Genomic DNA, 23,849 nt, shown 5'->3' with positions numbered 1-23,849 from the left:
GAGACAGATATTGCAAAGGCCTCAAAGGCTGGAATCAATCTGCTGAGCTTGATGCTGCTGGTGTCCTGAGCTGCTCAATGCTGGAAGTTTTAAATAACGGCGGGTGCGTTCAGGGCATGAATCAACACATTGAATTGTGATATTGTAGCCATTATTGAGACTTGGTTGCAAGAGGAGCTAGCAGGAAAGCACGATATTTTGGGTTTCCCTATTATTAGGCGTGAGAAAGCGGAAGGAGTTAAAGGAGGAGGGGTGACATTATTAGGCTGAGAAAATGTAACAGCGGCGGACAGTCCGAACAGGCAAGAGAACTGGTCCAAGTGAGGCATGATGGGAGGAAATGGGGAATAAGAAATTTATGACCATGTTCATGGAGCTACATTGTAGACCAACCAACAGTGCGCTGGATTGGGATAACCAAACCTGTAGAGAGATCGCAGACTGTTGCAGGGAACATAAGATTGAGACAACAGGTAATTTTAGCTTTCCACCTGTTGACTGTGAGTCGCATAATGCAAAAGGACCAGTGAGATAGAGTTTGTCAAAAGTGTCCAGGGAAGATTCCTTAATCGGTACGTAGAAAGCCCAACGAGAGGGAGAGCATTGCTTGATCTCCTACAACGGAATGAAACAAGGAAGGGGCACAGTTTGTATCTAGTGATCACAAAGTCATTAGTTTTACGGCGATTATGGAAAAGTGTGGGACTGCCCATCGGGTTTAGATTCTAACCTGGAGCAAAGCCAACTCTACATTGGATCAGAAAGGATCTGGAAAGTGGGGATTTGGTCAAGCTGTGTTCTGGCAAAGATGTACTTAGTAATTTGGAGCCCAAAAACTCATACGGCAGGACGCTTTAAAGAAAGGCAGTTGAGCTCAGGGCATGAATCAACACATTTAATTATAACTTTGTAGCTATCATTGAGAATTGGGTGGAGGAGCAGATAACAGGACATCACGATATTTCGGGGAACCGTATTTTTAGACGTGAGAAAGCGGAAAGTGTTAAAGGAGGAGCGGTGAATTCAGCAGGCCAGAGAAAATGTCACTGCAGTGCACATTAAGGACAGACAAGAAAACTCGTCTACGTGAGGCATTGTTGGTGGAAATGCGGAATAAGAAATGTATGACAATGTTCTTTGGGCTTCATTATAGACCAGCAAACTCTGACCTTAAACTGTGAACTGTGGTTGTAGTCGCACCTAATCTCTGTGGTAAAAGTCTGCTTGCATTTACCTGAAAAACACCCCTCATAATTTTGTCTACTTCTATCAAATCTCCTCTCAATCTTCTACATTCTAAAGTGTACAGTCCTAACCTATTCAATCTTTACTTTTAACTCAGATCCGGCAGATCCAGCAGATCCAGCAAAATCCTCGCAAATTTTCTCCGTACTCTTCCAACCTCCTTTACATCTTCCCTGTAGGTGGGTAACCAAAACTGCACACAATACTCCAAATTAGGTCTCACCGATGTCGTAGACGATTTCAACGTAACATCTCATCTCCTGTACTCAGAAATTTGATTTATGAAGGCCAATGTCTCAAAAGCTTTCTTTACGATCCTGTCTACCCGTGACACCGCTTTGATCGAGTTATAGACCTGTATCCCTCCCATTCCGTCCTCTGCCGTGCACGACTCATCGGTTCATACACACACACACACAAACACACTCACACACACATACAAACACACACACACACACACACACACACACACACACACACACACACACACACACACACACACACCCACACACACACACACACACACACACACACACACACACACACACAATCTGTGACATAGACACAGATCCGAGACGACTGGGACGCCGAAGGAATGGGGATTTGTCAGAGGCGAGGAAGGGAGCTTAGATCTGTCTCTGACTCCCGTAGCAATTGCGTGCCTCGATTGAGCCCAGGGAGGGGAGCTTCAGAAACTATCTGAATCCAAGAGCGTGATATGAGATGGTGTGGATGGAGCTTCCCTTAGTGGCTGAACCCTGGCAGTGTGTGATGTGACAGTGTGTTCGCAGTTTCACTCGATGTCTAACTCCCGTTTTGTGTGATGAGACAGTGTGCAGGGATCTTCATTTCTTCTCTGACACCGGGAGTGTGATTTGGGATGGGGAAGAGTGGGCTTCTCTCTGTTTCTGACCCGGGAGTGAGTGATAGGACAATTAGAAAAGAGCTGTACTCCATGCCTTATCAAGGAAATGTGTCATGGATCGTTGTGGAAGGAGTCTCTCTCTGTGTCTGACTCCGGGAGGGTAAATAGGATGGTATGTGGTGAGCGTCCCTCCGTGTTTGATTCAGGCAGACACATGCTTTCGTCGTCTCCAAGCAGAGAGTAGGAGCCAGGTGAATGTCACTCACACGGGTGGGCGAGTACAGATGAAAAAGCAACGATTCCCGGTAAGACCTGTGAGGAAATTCTCACCGGTCAGGTCTTTGGCACTGAGCATGTCTCTGTGAGTCAGAATGGAAGCAGGGTGGGAAGATGAGGCGAGCTGTAGTGAAAGGGGCTTCGGATATTTGTTTCTTTGGGTTCCCTTCCAAAGAAGGTGCAACCGGTACAGAAGAGACGGTTTCAATTCAATGCAAGTTGCATTGTAATTCAACCATACGTGAATACCCATGAATACAGACAAACGAGTCTGCGTTACTGCAGGACAAAGGTGCCAAACACAAAAATAAAGGTCACACACGGCACAAAGGACAGATAACTTCTTATGTATTTCATGTTTCTGAAGCTGAGGGGAGAGTTGATACAGGTCTCTATCATGACGAGAGATAGAGATAGACCAGGCAACCGGGGCATTTCTCCCCCAGAGAGAAATGTCTAATACCACGGAGTGGAAGGGGAGAGGGAGTATCTTTTCAGGAGAGGTGCGGGGCAAGGTTTTGTTTACACAGAGAGCGTGGGTGACTGGAATGTGATGTCAGGGGTGGCGGTGGAGGCAAATTGATAGGGGTGTTTTACAGGCTCTTTGACAAACACGTGGATAAGCACGTTTTGGAGGGAGATGAACATTGTGTCTGTAAAGACGAATTTGCTATGAAATATAATTGGTAAAGCAAATATTTCTGGCCAAGGGGCCTGTTCTGTTCTGTGATTTACACTCACTGCTCTGCATGAGCTAAAGATTGTAATTTGATCTCAGAGGATGGGAAGAATAGGGGAGGGGTAGATCATGGAATATGACGATGGATTGACAAAAACAAGGAACGATTTTTTTTTTCCACAGGCGGTTTGGCCAGTGAAAGACCTGCAAGGAGAAAACGATCAGACCCAAGCATATGGCTAATCTGCGTTTTAACAGCGATCCTCATTATCACGGGTATCTGCTGGAGGATTCATGGTGAGTTTCACACCGGTCGGAAAGACCAAACCGCAGAGAATAAAAATGGCCACTGTAACAGCGACACATTCCCAACATTTCCCAGAAACACCCTTTACGGTGATATCAACACAACCCTCACTGTTGTACTCTCGGGTCTCTCAGCATGACCACGACTCATCTCTCACGGTGACATCGACACAACGCCCACCAACACATCCCTCAACATGATACCGACATATCCCTCAACCCGATATCAACACACAACCTAATATAATAACGATTCACTGTAACACTGACACGCCTCTCGCCGTGGCACCGACAGGTGACGCACTGTGACGTGGACACATCCCTCACAGTGACACAGACACGTCCATCTCTTTGAACCAGACTCATCTCTTATCATTACAACAAAAGCCACTCCAACAAAACACCGACATATCCCTCACCATCACAAAGACACATCCCTCACCGTGACACCGACAAGCCCCTCAGAGCGTCACCCACTCAGTCGTCACCGTCACAACAACACTACACTTACTGTGAAGCCGACACATCCACCGTGAACACAACAGGTCCTTTCCCATGACACAGACACACCCTTCACCGTGACATCGACATTTTTGCTAATGTCACACCAATACACCGGGCACTATGACACCGACGAGTCTCTCACTGCAACACCGTCAAACCTTGCACTGTGACCCCGACATATCTCTCACCGTGACATAGAGATACACCGTGATTTGACCCGGTACACTTCTCACATAGACACAGAAACACCTATAACAATGACAGCTACACGACTCTCACTGAAACACCAACTTAGTGTGACAGGGAATCAACTATCACCACCATATTGACGCAGCGCTCACCGTATCACCAAGAAAACCTCGCTGGTAAAATGATATTCCCCGCAGCGTCGCCCAGACACGTACCTCACGGTGGTGCCGACGCTCCTCACAGTGCCACCGCACCCTCCACCATGACACTGACATACCACTCTCCGTGACCCGCTCAGTAGCGTGACGCTGACACACTATAAACGCCAAACATCCTTCACCATCTCAGATCATCTCTGACCGAAACTACAAACTCCTTTGGGTAGAAAATCAGGAGATGAACAGGACCCAACGCCAATGTCGACTACCAGTCCATGAGTTAAACTCCACTTTGAATCCACTTTGAGGCAATTACCCACACCTCACCCTGACACAGGAAAACCCCTTACCGTGATACCGACACATAAATTCACAATGACACCGACAAAGTCCTCTCCATCACACCGACACACACCTCAGCGTGACAATCTCACACACGCCGTGGTCATGACATGCCTGTTACGGTGGCACAGACACACCCCTCTCAATGAGACCAGCACCACACATTACACAGATACTCCACCCACCGTGACACTACCAGACCCCACAGTCTGCCATTTCCCTCGTCGTGACGTCGAGATACAGTTCAGTGTGTTCCGGTACACATCTCGCCGGGGCACAGATTCACCTATCACAGTGACACCGGCACGTACCTCACAGCAACACGAACATACCCGGCGCTGAGACCACAGTCAGTTCGTGTTGGGAGGAACATCTCTGACTCCATCACACTGAGCACTGGATCCCCACAATACTGTGTGCTTAGCCCATTGCTGTTTACACTGCTAACACATGACTGTGCAGTCAGATTCAAGGAGAACCTGATCATTAAATTTGCTGATGATACCACGGTGGTGGGGCTCATCAGCAAAAATGATGAAACAATGTACAGGGAGGAGGTCAAACACCTAGAGAGCTGGTGCAGTGACAACAACTTGATGCTTAATGTAACCAAAACAAAGGAGATGATCGTCGATTTCAGACGGTCTCAGCCTGAGCACACACCCCTCAGCATCAGCGGCTCCACAGTGTAGAGTGCGGAAAACATCAGGTTCCTTGGGGTGCAGATCTCGGACAATATCACCTGGTCCAGGAACACCACTGGGATTGTGAAACGGGCCCAGCAGAGATTGCACTTTCTGAGGAAGCTTAAACAAGCATCACTCCCCACTAACATCTTAACTACATTCTACAGAGGAGTGGTTCAGAGTGTGCTGACCTTTTGCATCACAACCTGGTCCTCCAGCTGCAGTGCTGCCGACAAAAGTGCCTTGCAGAGGGTGGTTAGTGGAGAAGAGAAGGTTATTGGGGTCTCTCTACCTTCTATCCAAGATCTCTTTCATAGTCGATGCCTCCAGAAGGTACAGTACATCATCAAAAATCGCTGACACACTCCACCACTCTCCTCCGTCTAGCTGAATTAGTTCTTACTCTCGATAATTTCTCCTTTGGCTCCTCCCACTTCACCCCAACCAAGGGTGTAGCCATGGGCACCCGTATGGGTCCCAGTTATGCCTGCCTTTTTGTTGGCTTTGTGGAACAGTCCATGTTCCAACTCTACACCGGTATCCATCCGCCTCTTTTCCTTCGCTACATCGACGACTGCATTGGCGCTGCCCCTTGCACACATGCTGAGCTAGTCTACTTCATTAAGTTTGCCTCCAACTTTCACCTTGCCCTCAAATTTACCTGGTCCACTTCCGACGCCTCCCTCCCCTTTCTTGATCTTTCTGTCTCCATCTCTGGAGACGGCCTATCTACTGATATCTACTATAAGCCTACAGACTCTCACAGCTACCTGGACTATTCCTCTTCCCACCCTGTCTCTTGCAAAAGGGCTATCCCCTTCTCACAATTCCTCCGTCTCCGCCGCATCTGCTCTCAGGATGAGGCTTTTCTTTCCAGGACGAAGGAGATGTCTTCCTTTTTTAAACAAAGGGGCTTCCCTTCGTCCACCATCAACTCTGCTCTCAAACGCATCTCTCCCATTTCCCGCACATCTGCACTCACCCCATCCAACCACCACCCCACTCGGGATAGGGTTCCCCTTGTCCTTACCTACCACCCCACCAGCCTCCAGGCCCAACATATAATTCTCCGTAACTTCCGCCACCTTCAACGGGATCCCACTACCAAACACATTTTTCCCTTCCCCCCTCTTTCTGTTTTCCTCAGGGATCGCTCCCTACGCGAATCCCTTGTCCACTCGTCCCCCCATTCCTTCCCACCGATCTCCCTCCTGGCACTTATCCTTGTAAACGGAACAAGTGCTACACCTGCCCTTAGACTTCCTCCCTCACCACCATTCAGGGCCCCAGACAGTCCTTCCAGGTGAGGCGACACTTCACCTGTGAGTCGGCTGGTGTGGTATACTGCGTCCGGTGCTCCGGGTGTGGCCTTTTATATATTGGCGAGACCCGACGCAGACTCGGAGACCGTTTAGTGGAACACCTACGCTCGGTCCGCCAGCAAAAAGCAGGATATCCTAGTGGCCACACATTTTAATTCCACGTCCCATTCCCAGTCTGATATGTCGATCCATGGACTCCTCTATTGCCAAAATGAATCCAAACTCAGGTTGGAGGAACAACACCTTATATACCGGCTGGGTAGCCTCCAACCTGATGGCATGAACATTGACTTCTCTAACTTCCGTTAATGCCCCTCCTCCCCTTCTTACCCCATCCCTGACATATTAATTTTTTGTTTGCCTGTTTTCCATCTCCCTCTAGTGCTCCCCCCCCCTTTCTTTCTCCTGAGGCCTCCCGTCCCATGATCCTTTCCCTTCTCCAGCTCTGTATCACTTTGGCTAATCACCTTTCCAGCTCTTAGCTTCATCCCACCCCCTCCGGTCTACTCCTATCATTTCGCATTTCCCCCTTCCCCCTCTACTTTCAAATCTCTTACTATATTTCCTTTCCGTTAGTCCTGACGAAGGGTCTCGGCCCGAAACGTCGACATCGCTTCTCCCTATAGATGCTGCATAGTCTGCTGTGTTCTACCAACATTTTGTGTGTGTTGTCAACTGAATCCCTTCTGCCGACACAACATCAGTCCCCCTCAATTCCCTGCACACCCACGTCCCTGTTAAAGATCCTCTTACACGCCTCTATGATTCTCCCTCCACCACCAGCGCTGGCAGCACGCTCCAATCACAATCCACTCTCTGTGACAACAGCATCTTGCCAAACGCATATTTCTTGAATTTACCCACATTCATCTTGATACGCGCCCTCTGCGATTAGACATTTCCATCCTAGGGCTAAAAATACCTATTGTTTGCTCTATCTGTGTCTCTCGTAATGACGTAAACAACTTTCAGCTGTTCCCTCAGACCGCCCCTCTCCAGAGAAAAGAAACCAAAAAATTCCGCGCTCTGCTTATAGATTTTGTTCTCTGTTCCTGAATACGTCTCCGTAAACCCCATCTGTATCTCTCCAAAGAACCCCATACTGTTCCTGTATCGGGGCGACCCGAAATCAATTAGTGAACTCGGAAACGTCAATCCCAGTCCCAATTCCTATCTAATTTGTCCGTCGTTTCCTCGGCAGCCCAATCTTGGAGACTAACAATCTCCTTCAAAGTTTCCCACTGTTCCCGGTATTGGCCCTTCCCTTCTGCACTGAGGTTAAACAACGCTTGATCTCCAACGCACCAAGTACAACTTTGTCAGGAAACAACCTGGCCGAATCCATACTTGCCAGATCATTCCTGACCCCAATAAAGTTGGCCTTTGACTAACTTAGAGACTAAACCCCAGGGTCATAGATATCCTTTTCCTTAATTACCTTTTATCTAATCGCACTGTAATCATTCGATGCAAAGTGGCCCCCTGCACAAACTTCTGTTCCCTGTCTTGTCCCATTCTAAAGGGGGCGATCAAGTAATGCAATCTCTCGTTGGGACGTTATACGAACTGATTAAGGCAACTTTCTGGAAAACATTTGACAAAATATCCCACTGTTTCTTTCACAGTATGAGGCTCACAGCCAATGCCAAGAAAGTCAATATCATCCAAGGTCACAACCTTATGTTTCTTGTAACAGCCTGCGATCTGGCTATAGATTTATTCCTCTGAACACCAGGACTTTTAGGTGGTAGATAACGTAGCCCCAAAAATGAGTGTATACCTCTCTTATTCCTCAGATCCACCCATATATCCTCACCGAGACGAGTTCTTCAGTCTGTCCTAACTGAGCACCGCCGATAAATTTTCTCTGTCTGGTAAAGCAGCCCCGGAGCCTCGAAGTATTTCCGCATCAGTACAACTAAAACAGAGGTAAACTGGAATACTAAGCTTATAGACCTCCCCTCCCGCAATCATTTCTCACGGATGACTAAAATGAGCTTAACTGCCTCTCGAGCGTTGAGATGTACACAGCTCAGAACCTGAGTCCCAGCAGTCTCAACCTTTTTTTCTTTCAGACTTTCTCGCTAAACCACTCAACTGTATGAAATGATATTCTGGTTTCCATCCCCCTGCAACTTCAGATTAAACCTCACCACTCCCCATTTTAATGGCAAACCTTCCTGTTGGGATGTTAGTTCCATTCCAGTGCAGGTGTAAACTGAAAGCCTGGCACATGCCAGAGGAAATGAAGGATCCGAACACCACGCGTCGCTGTGGCGCGGCCTGCAGGCCGGAGTCTCTGCCGCCCCCTAGTGTTGGTTCAGCAGGAGACAATCTCTGTTGCGCTCGAATGTGGATTTCGGTAGCTCACAAAGCACCCTGGGCCTCAAGTAGCTGCATAGATGCATCTATACGAACGTGTGGACGTGTGTGTGTGTGGGTGGGTGTGTTGTGTGTGTGTGTGTGTGTGTGTGGGTGTGTGTGTTGTGTGTGTGTGTGTGTGTGTGTGGGTGTGTTGTGTGTGTGTGTGTGTGTGTGTGTGTGTGTGTGTGTGTGTGTGTGTGTGTGTGTGGGTGTGTTGTGTGTGTGTGTGTATGTGTGTGTGTGTGTGTGGGTGGGTGTGTTGTGTGTGTGTGTTTGTGTGTGGGTGGGGGTGTTGTGTGTGTGTGTGTGGTGGTGTTGTGTGTGTGTGTGTGTGTGTGTGGGTGGGTGGGGGTGTTGTGTGTGGGTGGGTGGGGGTGTTGTGAGTGTGTATGTGTGTGTGTGGGGGGGGTGTTGTGTGTGTGTGTGTGTGTGTGTGTGTGTGTGTGTGTGTGTGTGTGTGTGTGTGTGTATGGGTGGGTGGGGGTGTTGTGTGTCCGTGTCTGTGTCTTTGTGTTTGTGTGTCCGTGTGTGTGTCTCTATCTGTGTGACTGTGTGCATATTGTGTGAATGTCTTTTACAGATATGCCGTACATGTCTCATATCTTTATACCTTATATATATTATGTGTGCTCTGCGCTGTGTGTGACTGCTGGTATTGTGTTTTGCAGCTTGGTCCTGGCTGTATTCATGGATATTCATGTATGATGGAATTACCATTAAGCTTGATTCGAATTGTATTGAAATGAAATGAAACCTACTGGTTTATAGAGCTAGCACCTTCCGTCGAAGAGTGACCAATGATACGCATATCTGAAGCCTTCGTTCCGACCCAACGCCTTACCCATCTGTTCAACTGAATGTTTCTTTTATATGTCTGAATGCTGCTGCCAAAATATACAGTGCCATGCATAAGTTTGGGGGACCCCTGGTCAAAATCTCTGTTGCTGTGAATAGCTACGCGAATAAAAGATGACCTGATTTCCAAAATATTAATCACATGTTATCACAACCTTATGTTTCTTACAAGAGTCTGCGAACTCTCTACAGATCTGTTCCTCTGAATCCACAGGACTGTTCGGTGGTCGATAATGTAGCCCCATGAACGAGTTCATACCGTTCTTATTCTTCAGTTCCGACCATGAAGCCTCACTAAGACAAGTTCTTCAATCTGAGCTGACTGAGCACGCCCAGATATCATCACTGACTTGTAAATCCGCCCCTCGCTCTTGAAATATTCTCAAATTAGCACGACTAAAACAGCGGAAACTGGTATTTTGAGCAAACGGTACTGCCTCATTTGAAATCAAGTTTCAGTAATATCTACAGTGTCAGGCTTATTGACCCGTGCCCTGAGCGCATCTGTCCGTCGAACAATACTTCCTGCATTGAAACGTACGCAGCTCAGAACATGAGTCCTCGCAGGCTCAACTTTTGCTTCACGACTTCGTCTGACGTCTCCTCAATGTCTGTACCAACACCCACTCAACTATATGCAATAGTGTTCTTCTTTACATCCCCCTGCAACTCTCGTTTATACAACCATTCCCCCCTTTTAATAGCGAAACCTTACCCCTGGTGTATCAGTTCCAATCCGGTTCAGGTGTAAACTGACAGAGTTGTTCATTGGAGAGGAAATGAAGGAGAAGACCAAGGTGGGGTCGGTGAGGCGCGGCCTCCAGGCAGCCCGCGAGTGTTCCCTCGGCAGAAGGTAAGCTCTGCTGTGAACAATTGTAGATTACGGTGGCATTCAATGTGTCCAGGGGCTTCAAGCTGCATAACTCTGTGTGTGTGTGTGTGTGTGTGTGTGTGTGTGTGTGTGTGTGTGTGTGTGTGTGTGTGTGTGTGTGTGTGTGTGTGCGTGTGAGTGTGTGTGTGTGTGTGTGTGTGCGTGTGTGTGCGTGTGTGTGTGTGTGTGTGCGTGTGTGTGCGTGTGTGCGTGCGTGTGTGTGTGTGTGTGCGTGTGTGTGCGTGTGTGCGTGCGTGTGTGTGTGCGTGTGTGTGTGTGCGTGCGTGTGTGTGCGTGCGTGTGTGTGTGTGTGTGCGTGTGTGTGTGTGTGGGTGTGTGTGGGTGTGCGTGTGTGTGTGTGTGTGTGCGTGCGTGCGTGTGTGTGTGTGTGTGTGTGTGTGCGTGCGTGCGTGTGTGTGTGTGTGTGTGTGTGTGTCTGTGTTTGTGTGTACGTAATGCGTACGTGTATTTTACAGATATCCTAAATATGCTTTCTATCTTTCTATTTGATACATATTATGTGTGCTTTGCGCCGTGTGTGACTGTTGGTGTTGAGTGTTGCAGATTGGTCCTGGCTGTATACATTGCATTCCTGTGTGATCGAATTACAATGAAACTTGCACTGAATTGAATTGAAATGAAATGAAACCGTCGCGTCTGTAGAGGTCGCACCTTCCGTGGAAGAGAGCCCAGTGATACACAAATCTCAAGACCTCGCTCCAAGCCCAACTCTTTAGCCACTTCTTTTACTGGATGTTCTTTATAATTTTAGCCTCACCTGCACATACATACATTTGTAGAACCGGCTCCCTCTTCTTATCTATATACTTGTGCTTATCAAGTCCGCATACCACCGAAAAATCCTGTTCTCGTCCACAGTACCTCTTTTTTGTTTCCGTTATTGAGCAGGTTGGCCACAAAGGGTCTCTGCACTGGATCTGGCTGTTTAACCCCTTTCACTTTCCTCTCTGTCACCCAGCTTCGTGTATCCTACATATTGGGTGTAAACACATCTCTATATGTCTTCCCTATCACTCTCTCCCCGTTTGGCTGTTGTTGAAACAAACACGAGGCGCTGCTGTTTATGCTCACATTGTCCCGCTCCCGATCTCTGATTGGAGGCCGCTCCAGTGCCAAAGGTATATGAGTCTATGACTCCGTCAGTCGGTCTGAGAGACAAGCTCCCTCCATATCATCCCATCACACACTCCGGGAATCAGACACTGAGTGACGCTCCCCGAACACGATACTTCACTCTTTTTTCGGAGCCAGACAAAGAGTGAAGCTTCCATCACACTGTCCTATCGCACACTCCAAGTGTCAGACACAGAGTAAAGCTCCCTCCACACCGTCTCATCACACACCCATGGGTCAGACTTAGAGTGTAGCTGCCTCCACACTCCCCGTTCAGATATACTGTGCTTCCCCCTTCCACCCGCACTACCGCATCAGACGCTACTCGAAACAGAAACAGAGGCCAAAACCTCCATCACCCACTCTCTCCTCAACATTCTCTGTTCCTGCACTCCGCTGTTCCTGTAGTGTCGAATTCCGTCTGGGATGTTGTGTGTGGTGTGTGACCTGATGTGCATTATTCAGTATTAACATTTCCCCATTACCCACCCTGACTTCAATTCACCCCATCTCCATCCATCCTTTATCGGATGATTCCCTACGCGGCCTCCCACACTCCCACTTCTCTCCCATCTCAACTTTTCGTTCTCCCTACTCCCCTGACACGCCAGCCCTCCACCACCCCTTTCCTTTTGTCGTCTCCCTCAATTCCACCCTCGCGCGTCTCCCGGTACTTCTCTCCCTCTCACCATTCCCTCCTTCCCCACGACCTCCCTACCTTTCACCATTCCGGTAGTCCTGAACTGTGCGTCTGTCTCTGAGACTGTGTGTCTGGTTGTCTGAGAGCCGCTGTGTTGTGGAGGGAAGAGGAAGGAAGGGGAGGCGAGGTCTAGGCAGGGCGGGGTGGTGAAATTGCACACACGGCAGGAAATGACTTGGAACAATTTGGCGGGCTTATCCACACAGAACTGTGGAGAGGCTGATAACCGAGGGATCTGTATCCGGGGGGTAACGGAGGAGTGAAACGGGTCATTGACCCGCTGCAATTTGTGTTTCTGCACAATTGGTCTGCAGCAGGTACAAAGTGACTTGCTCTCCGCTTGGTCTTGGGCCATCTGAGCAAGAGCAACAGCTGCGTCAGGCTACGTTATATCGACAACATCTTAGCGTTTAGCTCAACCATTTCCTCTGTTGCAGTCAACAGGCTCCAACTACGGGTTCAGCCTACGTCCATTCGCAACCAGTGAACTGACGTCCGGATTGGGAAACCAGAGTCAGCGCTGATCAGTCGTAACGTTACCGATCTACAGGTAGTGTTGAGGAAACACAGAGGCTGTAGAAGGACTCAGACAGATTAGGAGAATGGGCAAACAAGAGACAGGTGGAAAACAGTGTGGGGCAGTGTACAGTCATACGCTTTGGTAAAAGCCTCGTCTGTTTTCTAAATGGAGAGAATGTTAAAAGAAATGTTGCAAAGGACATTGGGAATCCTGGTAAGGGTTAACCTGCAAGCTGAGGAAGGAGAACGGGATGTTTGCATTCATAGCGAAAGGACTATTAAAGAAATAATACAATCTTAAGGCTTTATAGGGCACTGATGAAGACTCATTTGGAACGTTGTGAGTGACTTGGGGCCGCTAATGTAATGAAGAATGCACTTACGTTGCAGAGGGTTCAAAGGGGGGTCATGAGAGTGATTCCGGGATTGAAAGTGCTGTCAGATGAGGAGCGTTTTCTGCCTCCAGGTCGGCACTCAGCGGAATACAGAAGAATAAAGGGTGACTGCGTTGGAACTTATCGAAAGCTAAAGGACTTTTTAGAGAAAATGTGCATAGGATATTTCAGATGGCGGGAGAGGCAATGTAAACTCTTCTGAATTCCAGTGGATACAGACCCTGAGCCATCAAAAGCTCTTCACATGACAAACTATTAATACCTCGATTCATTTTCACGATCCTCCTTTGCAGGTTCTCTAATTTTAGCTTCTGCTTCTCAAATTCGGGGTGAATTCGACCATACTATGATCACTCTCCTGAGGCGTCTTTTACCTTAAACTCGCTAACAAAATCTGGCTCATTGCACAGCACGCAATCCGGAATAGCTGACACCCTTGTGGCCTCAAACAACGAGCTGCTCCAAAAAGCTATCTCATAGGGACTCGAGAATCTCACCCTCTTCGGTATTAAATTCAAATGGAATCTGTCAGCAGATCTGGGCAACATAAAGGATGTGTTGTATTTAGAGCGACTCCAGAGAACGTTGACGAGGACAAATCCGGGAATGAAGGAGTTAACATATGAGGAGGGTCTGGGAGCTTTGGCCCTGCACCTACTGCAATTTAGAAGATTGCATGGGGATCTCATAGAAAATTATCGAATATTGAAAGGACGGGATAAAGTCTCTCCATCTCCCACTCTCCCCTCAGCAAACGCCAGCACTCCAGCGTTCCTGTTGTCTCGAATATTGTGTAAGAGTGGAGTGAAGTGAAGCGAAGAAAATTCAAGTGTGAAAAGAGAAAGGTGACATGATTCTAAAAAGCAGAATGAGTGTAAAAGCCCTTTATCTGAATGCCTATACTGCCTCAAATAAGATCGATGAACGTGTGGCACAAATCAGTGCAACTGGGACTGATGTAGTGGCCATTATAGAGACGTGGTTGCAGGGTGGAGAGGATTGGGAATTCGATATCCAAGGATATCAGGGAATATCGGCAGATAAGCAGGATGTTCAAGGAGGTGGTAGCGCTCTTAATTAAGGACGGGATCAGGGCGATAGTAAGAGCCGATATAAATTCTACGGAGCAGAATGTTGAATCCATCTGGGTACAGATAACACATTCATTAAAACACGAAGAGGTTGCCACGTTCCCGACTGAACAGCGGCAGGCATCAAGGTTTCGTTAGTCCCATTCCCCAGAGTGTGGTTAGCTGTCACCTTCCGCTTAGGGCATAAACTGACAATTATTGCCTGTCAACATTCCTTCATGGAATGTCTGTCGGAGAAGGCCTCGCGCCGAGCACTCGGTGCTCAACCGTAGGAGATACATTTCTAGTTTCTTGTTTGTAATTTGCCTTCAGCATCACCCCTATCTCTCTCGTTACAGACGTTAGGAGTTTGTGGGAGTGTGGTCTGTCATCGAAGACTCGCAAATTTCTCGGGATGTACTGTGGAGAGCGTTCTGACTTGTCGCATCGCCGCCTGGTGTGGAGGCTGCAACGCAGACGGTCGCCAGAGGCTGCAGCGGGTTCAACGCTCAGCCAACCCCATCACGGGCACAACCCTCCGCTCCATCGAGGACATGTTCAAGAAGGAATGGCTCGGGAAGACCACATCCATCAGCGAGGACCCCCTCCCGCCGGGAAATGCCCTGTGCTCATCTGTACCATCGGGGAGGGGGTACAGGCGCCTGAGAACTCAACAATTTACAAACAGTTGCTTCCACTCCGCCATCAGTTTGAGAACACTCCGTGAACACTTAAACACTCTCTCGGCATTCACATTTTTTGCAGTATTTATTAGTTTTCCCAATTTGCGTTAATTGTACATCTTTGTTCCGTGCAGAGGTCGGGTTCGAGTTGTACACGACCTCAGTGAGGCCGCACTTGGAGGTTATGTTCTGTTCGCCCTCCTGTGGAAAAGATGCCACTGAGCTGGGAAGTGTACAGAGGGAGATTTACGAGGATGTTGCCGTGTATCGAGGTTCTGAGATACGGAGAGAAGGCACTTAGTTCCTTGGAGCGTGGGTATGAAGCCATCAGTGGCACTGATAGTGTGAATGAGCGCAGTCTTTTTCCCCTGGGTTGGGGAATTGTGAGACAGACTGCACAGAATTGAGGTGAGAGTGTGTAAAGAGAACGGAGAGCGGAGAGGCTGATAATGGAGTCGGGGTGAAGGGAAGATTAATTGGGAGAAGCGGAATGAAATGCCGAGAAGGGGAGGAAGAGAAGAGGAGTAGAAAGCGAGAGTATAAGGGGGGATCGGGGGAGTTTGGGGCCTGGAATGAAGAAGAGTGGTCGAGGTGTGGAGACGGAGAGTATTGGGGGAGAGAATCTAGAAGAGGAGGAATCTAGGGTAGGAGGGAGGGGAAGGGAGGGTGGGAGGGGATGCAAGGATGCGGGTTTGGGAGAGGGGTAGATTGATTGGAGAGAAGTGGGGTGTAATCAGTTTATTGTATTCGGCCCGACAGGCTGTTGACAGAGAACTTGGATCTCTTCTGGAATATCCGGGTATAAATGTGCAGACTTCTCGCAGATGAATCTGTATTTACTGTTGCAAATGTAACTCCGACTGTAAGAGCCGCACTTACTGCAGCTGGGCGATCCATAGTACATCTTGTACAAAAGATAAGAGACCACATTCCTATCAAAGAGAGTTAGACAATGTCAACAGAGACAAAACAGATCCAGCAGACAACCGGAGACAGTCGCCAAACTAATCCCACTAATCTGTGTTCTCCCCACAGTCCCTTGACAGCCTCTAAACTAATCCCATGATACCGCGCTCTTCCCACAGCCCCAAGCCCTTTGCCGCTCTCCTGTACAATACAGAGTCAGTTCCCAAATTAATCCCACTTCCCCACCCTCTCATGACAACCCCGCATCAGTCAACAAACTAATCCCCCCGCCTTCTGTCAGTCACTAAACCTATCTCACTGCCCCAAGGCCTCGTGTCAGACTCCGAACTAATCCCACTGCCCGAATCTCTCCCCACGGCCTCGTGTCACTGCGACACCACCGACCTGTAACAGTGCAAACCTCACCCGTCTCTGCATTTTCCAATCCAGTAAGTTCTGTATGCATAGCCGATAGATGTGGAAACAAATTCCTGTGAAATTAAATCCATTCTATTAATATGAATTGAACGCCCTGGGAAATGTTTCACTGCTAATGTAATGGTTTCTCTGTAGCAGCAGTGTGTTTGTGTTATGACGAGAGATAACGGGGGTTTGGAATGTATGGCGTCCCCTGATGGGAGGGGTTTTCTTTCCTGTGAGCCCGAGAGCGAGGGATTCGCGGGCTTTTGTTCGGCAGAAGATGGAGAGAGAAGATGCCAGAACGGGGGTAATCGTAGACTGCAGGCCTGAGCGGACTTGGAATGGGTTCGGCAGTCGACCACGCCCGGGGGAAATCGATGGAGAACGGACGACAGGAAAACAGTGAGCTCCGAGGAGCGGATTAGACAGGGAGCAACAACGAACTCGTCAGCATGTTCCGTTAAAATGGGACCTTTTTCTATTTCTTTGCTACACTAAATCAATAGTCAAATGAAGAATCATAAAGCCCAATCGTTTCATTGCAAATGATGCATTGTCGTGGGAATGACTTGAACCCGGGCAGCACATCAATACAAACGAGATCCCTCAGATTGTCCGGGTCAGAGGCACTATCGCACTCCACCCCCACTCCAACCCCCCCCCCCCCCCCCATCGTGACTCCCAAACAAACGCATGCTGATCGAACCTGATGGTTACATGAAGCTTCTTTCCATCCCTGACTTCGGGGAAAATGTGAAGTGAAGGGACGCAGATGGTATCACCTCATGTGTGATCCCAGGAGTGTGTGATGCGTCGGTGTGGAGGGAGATTCTCTCTGTGTCTGACCCAAGGAGTGTGTGATGGGACAGTGTGGAGGGAGGTTGACTTGTGACTGACCCCGGGAGTGTGTGATGGGACGGTGTGGAGGGGGTTTTACTCGGTGTCTGACCCGAGGAGTGTGTGATGGACGGTGTGGAGGGAGATGCGCACTGCGTCTGTCCCCGGGAGTGTGTGATGGAACGGTGTGGAGGGAGTTTTACTCTGTGTCTGTCCCCGAGAGTGTGTGATGGAACGGTGTGGATGGAGTTTCCCTCTGTGTCTGTCCCCGGGAGTGTGTGATGGAACGGTGTGGAGGGAGTTTTACTCTGTGTCTGACCCCTGGAGTGTGTGATGGGACGGGATGGAGGGAGTTTAACTCGGTGTCTGACCCTAGGAGTGCGTGATGAAACGGTGCGGAGGGAGTTTTAATCTGTGTCTATCCCCGGGAGTGTGTGATGGGACGGTGTGGAAGGAGTTTTACTCGGTGTCTGACCTCAGGAGTGTGTGATGGGACGGTGTGGAGAGAGATGCACACTGCGTCTGTCCCCGGGAGTGTGTGATGGAACAGTGTGGAGGGAATTTCACTCTGTGTCTGTCCCCGAGAGTGTGTGATGGGACGGTGTGGAGGGAGTTTTCCCTGTGTCTATCCCCGGGAGTGTGTGATGGGACGCTGTGGAGGGAGTTTACTCTGTGTGTGACTCCTGGAGTGTGTGATGGGACTGTGGGGAGTGAGATTCACTCTGTGTCTGACCCCGGGAGTGTGTGATGGGACGTTGCGGAGGGAGATTCACTCCGTGTCTGACACCGTGAGTGTGTGATGGAACGGTGTGGAATGATTGAATCTATATTAGAGCCCGGGAGGTTCTTGTTCTTCTTCTCACCTTTTCCTGGTTTGAATTTATTTCGAGGAGCCTTGCATCAATGTTTGAACAATGATCCCTCGCCCCATCATAAGATTTCTCCAAGGTGGATATAAAATAACACCGAACGTCATTTTCGATCCAGTTCTGAGGGCACTTTTGCTCTGCAAATCAGGAACAAAGGAACAGTGAATCTACCTCCAGACCTCCCATTGCACTAGCTGGAATCAGGAAAAAAATCAATCTCCGTCCAGAGCCTGTCATCCCGGTTTCGGAGGGCAGATGGCGCTGCTTTCACACCATCCTGACACACATTCCTGCAGTCAGACAGAGTGTAAAGCTCCTCCCACACCGTCCCATCACAGACTCCCGGGATCAGACACAGAGTGAAGCTCCTTCCACACCGTCCCATCACACACCCCTAGGGTCAGACACAGAGTGAATCTTCCTCTATACCGTCCCATCACACTCTCCCGGGGTCAGACACAGATTGAAGCTCCCTCCACACCGTCCCATCACGCACTCTCTGAGACAGAGATAGAGTGAATCCCTATCCGCACCATCCCATCACATACTCCCGGAGTCACACACAGAAATGAAGCTCCCTTCACACCTTCCATTCACACGTACTGTAAATGCTAATAAGTGTGAGGTGCTAAATCTTGGAATGTATAATAAAAATAGGACATAAATTGTAAATGGTAGGGCATTGAGGAATGCAGCCGAAAGGAGAGATCTAGGTAAATGGTGCATAGTTCCCTGAAGATGGAATCTCATGTGGATGGAGTGGTGAAGAAAGCTTTTGGTATGCTGGCCTTTATAAATCAGATCAATGAGTATAGGTGTTAGGATGAAATGTCAAAATTGTAGAAGGCATTGGTGTGGTCAAATTGGAGGTAATGTGTACAGTCCTGGTCACCTAATTATAGGAAAGATGTCGACAAAATAGAGAGAGTGCAGTGAAGGTTTACTAGAATGTTACCTGGGTTTCAGTACCTAAGTTACAGGGAAAGTCTGAACAAGTTAGTACTTTATTCTTTGGAGCGCAGAAGGTTGAGGGGGGACATGATAGAGGTACTTAAAATTCTGAGGTGGATAGATAGAGTTGACGTGGATAGGGTTTTTCCTCTGAGAGTATGGGAGATTCAAACAAAAGAACATTAGTTGACTGTCAAGGGGCAAAAGTTTAGGAATATCACGAAAGGGAATTTCTTTACTTCGAGGGTGGTGGTTGTGTGGAACGACCTTCCAATAGAAGTGGTAGAGGCAGGTTAGACTTTGTCAGTTAAAAAAAAAATCGGAATGTATATAGGCGGGAAAGGCTGGGGGGGGGGGGGGGTGTTATGAGCGGACTGCAGGAAGGCGGGACTAGGTGAGAGTAAGCTTTCGGCACCGACTAGATGGGCCGAGATGGCCAGTTTCCCTGCTGTAATTGTTGTATGTTATATATATTGCACTAAGATCAGGCACGGAGGTAACCTCCCTCTAAACCGTCCCATCACTAACCTCCATGGCCGGACAAAACTGACACCGTCCCATTACACTTTCCTGGGGTCGGAAAAAATGTGAATCTCCCTCCACACCATCCCATCACACAATTCCGGCGTCAGACACAGAGTGAATCTCCCTCCACACCATCCCATCACACACTCGCGAGGTCAGACACAGAGTGAAGCTCCCTCCACACCATCTCATCACACAATCCCGGGGTCAGACACAGAGTGAATCTCCCTCCACACCGTCCCATCACACACTCCCGGGGTCAGGCACAGAGTGAAGCTCCCTCCACACCATCCCATCACACAATCCCGGGGTCAGACACAGAGTGAATCTCCCTCCACACCGTCCCATCACACACTCCCGGGGTCAGGCACAGAGTGAAGCTCCCTCCACACCATCCCATCACACAATCCCGGGGTCAGACACAGAGTGAATCTCCCTCCACACCGTCCCATCACACACTCCCGGGGTCAGGCACAGAGTGAAGCTCCCTCCACACCGTCTCATCACACATTCCCGGGGTCAGACAGAGAGTGAAATTCCCTCCACACCGTCCCATCACACACTCCCCGGGACAGATACAGAGTGAATCTAACTCCACACCGTCCCATCACGAACTCACGGGGATAGATTCAGGATGTTACTCCTTCCTCACCGTGTTATCACACAATCCCTGGGTCGGAGGACAGTATTTATTTCACTTAGCAACGTCCAATCACACACACACCCTTGGTCAGACCCAGTGTGAATCTCTCTCTCCAAGGCACCATGACACACTCCAGCGGTCAGACACGGAAGGAAACTCCCTCAGGCCGAACTCCAAATGCCAGAGTGATTCGCCCTCTACAGCTTCTCAACACACCACAGAGCGAAGTGTCAGACACAGAGGGAAGCTGGCTCCACACGATCGCATCACACACTCCCGAGTCTAACACCGTGTGAATATCCCTTATTACGTCCCATCACACACATCCTGAGTGAAGCTCTCCACACCATCCCATCACACCCCTCTCTGTTCTCACACAAAGCAAATTTCCGCCCATAGCCTCACACTCCCGGGGTCAGAGACAGAGTGAATCTCCCTCCACACCGTCACATCACACACTCCCGGAGTCAGACACAGAGTGAATCTCCCTCCACACCGTCACATCACACACTCCCGGGGTCAGACACAGAGTGAATCTCCATCCACACCGTCCCATCACATACCCCCGGGGTCAGACACAGAGTGAATCTCCCTCCACAGCGTCCCATCACACACTCCTGGATTCAGTGATCGGGTGAAACTTCCTACACGCAGCCCAATCACACACCAGCCGGGTCAAACACTGAGTGAATCACCCTCCATACCATCTCTTCACACACTCCCGATGTCAAGCACAGAGTGACGCTTCCTCTCTCCATGCCTGTCCTGTGATGAGGAGCGTGTGAAAGAGGGGAATGATGTCTCACCTCTTCTGCTGGTCAACAATTCACAAATTTGAACCTTGGCTTGATTGACAGATCTGTACTTCGTTTCCATCTCAGTGAACTGGTGACGGAGATCGCTGTGCATTCGGTTAAGATCGGACAGATTAGAGGGGAGAGCAGAAAGCTTGGATTGAAGGTCTGAGTTTAACTCATTGTAACTCCGGTCGGAGGTGATCTTAGACTGACGGATCTGTGATACTGAGAGAGATGGTAAGAGAAGTTTAGTGTTTGCAGTGACACGTTAGTCAGCGTCACGCAGCCGAACGTGTCACAGAGAGTTTTGTGTCAGTGCCACGGTGAAGGGTGTCACAGTGAAGGATGTGCCTCATGCACAGTGAGAGGCTTCGGCGCCACGGTGAGGGGCGTGTTTGCGTCACGCTAGGGGGTATATCAATGTCCTGGTGAATGTTTTGTTTTTACCATGGGGGTCTGCGGCAGTATCGTGCGGTGCATGCTCGAGTTACTGAGGAGCTTGTCTGTGCCACATTGTGGCAGTTTACGTATCCTGGCCAGAGGTGTACCGGATCACAATAAAGTGTATCTCGATGTCATGGCGAGGAAAATGTCAGTCTGATGGGCGTTGTGGTGTCACGGTATGAGCAGAATCTGTGTCATGGTGTTGGATGTGCTGATCTCATGGAGCGGGACATGTCTCTGTCACGGTCAGAGAAATATCATGACCACGGTGTGTGTGAGAGTTCACGATGAGGTTTGCGTCGGTGTCACGGAGAGAACTGTGTCGGTGTAATTGATAATTTAGGTGTCTGTATCGCGGTGAGGGGTTTGCCTGTGTCAGGGTGAGTTGAGGGTAATTGCCTCAGTGTGCGGTGCATCGGTGGTATGTTGAGGGGCGATACTGTCTCGGTAAGGAGTGTTACAGTGACTTCTGAGTCTTTGTCACGATGCGGTGCGGGGAGGATCACGTTGAGGAGCGTGAAGGTGTCACGGTGTACGGTACCACAGTGTCACTGTGAAGAGCGTGTCGGTGTCACTATGAGGTGTGTTTCGGTGTCGCTTCAGGAGTTTATCAGTGACACGGTCAGGGGCATGACGATTTCACAGTGAGGGGTGCTTTGCGGTCAGTGTGACTGCCATGTGTGTGTCACCGCGATGGTCGTGTCAGTGTCGCGGTTAGGAGTGCATCTGTGTCTCGTTGAAGGTCCTGATCGTGACAGCGCTGTTGATGTTATGGTGAATGGCGTGTCGGTGTCAGGACGAGTCTTGATTGTGTTACGGTAAAAGCCGTGTTTATATCACGGTTCGGGATGTGTCCGTGTTGTGGTGAGGGGTTTTAGTCGGTGTTACGGTAAGGGGCGTGTCGGTGTCACTGCGGTGTTTTACAATAACAATATATTCCACTCTGTTTACTTATGGTCTGACTCCACCCGGACCCCGTTCCACTCACCATGGATCGAGAGACGGACCACTATCACGATGAGGGCGGACGTAACTAGGCAGAGTAGGCAGATCAGACGGTACCGTCTATTTCCGATCTTCACTTTCGTCACCTGTTCATGCGCAGCTGTGGAGAGACCACAAGACCATGAGACCATAAGATAGCAGAAGGAGGACATTAGGACCATAGAGTCTGCCCCGACATTCAATCATGGGCTGAAGCAATTTTTCCAGTCATCCCCACTCCCCTGCCTACTGCCGATACCCTTTGATGCCCGGGCTAATCAACAGCCTATCTCTCTCTGCGCTAAATGCACCCAGTAACTGGCTTTCACAGCCGCTCGTGGCAACAAATTCCACAGATTTAACAGACTCTGAATAAAGTAATTTCTCCGCAGCTCAGTCCTGAAAGGACGTCGTTCAATCCGGAAGTCGAGCCCACTGGTCCTAGAATCGCTTACCCATGGGAAATAACATTTCCATATCTAATCTGTTCAGGCTTTGAAGACTCGGTAAGTTTCTATGAGATCTCCCCTCATTCTGCTGACCTCCAGGGAATACAGCTCAGGAGCTGCCAGATGTTCCTCATATAGCAACCTTCTGATTCTTGGAGTCATTCTCCTGAATCTTCTCTGAACATTCTCCAATGTCAGTATTTATGAGAAGCCCAAAGCTGCACACAATACTCTCAGTGTGGTCTCAGGAGTGCCTTTTGGTGCCTCAACATCACATCAACTGAACCACCAACTGAACACGGGTGTTACCATTTAGGGTCTCGTGCACAAGTACTCACGAGAACCTTTCCATCTCTGCAAATTGAATTCTCTCACTATCTAAATAATAGTCTACTTGTTTATTTCATCCTCCAAAGTGCATGACCAGATACTTTCCAACATTGTGTCTCATTTGCCCCTTCTTTGCCCATTCCCCTGAACTATCTAAGTCTCTCGGCAGGCTCTCGGTTTCCTCAACACTTCCCGCTCCTCCACCTATCTTTGTATCATCTGCAAATTCTGCACAAGTCCATGAATGCCATGGTCCAAATCTTTGGCAGACATTGTAGAAACTAGCGGTCCCAACACCGATCCGTGTGGCAACCGGCAGCCAGCCAGAATAGGATCCCTGCATTCCCACTCTCTCTTTTCTGCCGATCAGCCAATGCTCCAACCGTTCTAGAAACTTCCCAGAAATTCTACGGGCTCTGATCTTCCTAAGCAGCCCCATGTGCGGCTCGTTGTCAAAAGGCCTTCTGAAAATCTAAATACACTATCGATTCCTGAAAGATCATTGTTGATGCCTCGGCAATCTCTCCGCCT

General features: G+C 49.1%; 1 protein-coding gene across 1 annotated transcript; it reads right to left on the bottom strand.

The window, feature by feature from the left end:
- Nucleotides 1-15,663: 15,663 nt before the first annotated feature.
- On the bottom strand, nt 15,664-21,212 carry LOC140720500 (natural killer cells antigen CD94-like). The gene is made up of 4 exons (XM_073035348.1): nt 21,121-21,212; nt 18,190-18,332; nt 16,496-16,560; nt 15,664-16,095 (listed from the first exon to the last, which is right to left on the bottom strand). Exons 1-4 carry the CDS (start codon nt 21,188-21,190, stop codon nt 15,897-15,899), a joined length of 477 nt encoding a protein of 158 aa, XP_072891449.1. The 5' UTR covers nt 21,191-21,212; the 3' UTR covers nt 15,664-15,896.
- Nucleotides 21,213-23,849: the final 2,637 nt, after the last annotated feature.

This window comes from Hemitrygon akajei, unplaced genomic scaffold, assembly GCF_048418815.1.
Source record: "Hemitrygon akajei unplaced genomic scaffold, sHemAka1.3 Scf000043, whole genome shotgun sequence".
In the NCBI taxonomy this organism is placed as follows: Eukaryota; Metazoa; Chordata; class Chondrichthyes; order Myliobatiformes; family Dasyatidae; genus Hemitrygon; species Hemitrygon akajei.
Note: the sequence above shows the minus strand (reverse complement) of the source record. Positions and strands in the feature narration are given on the sequence as shown.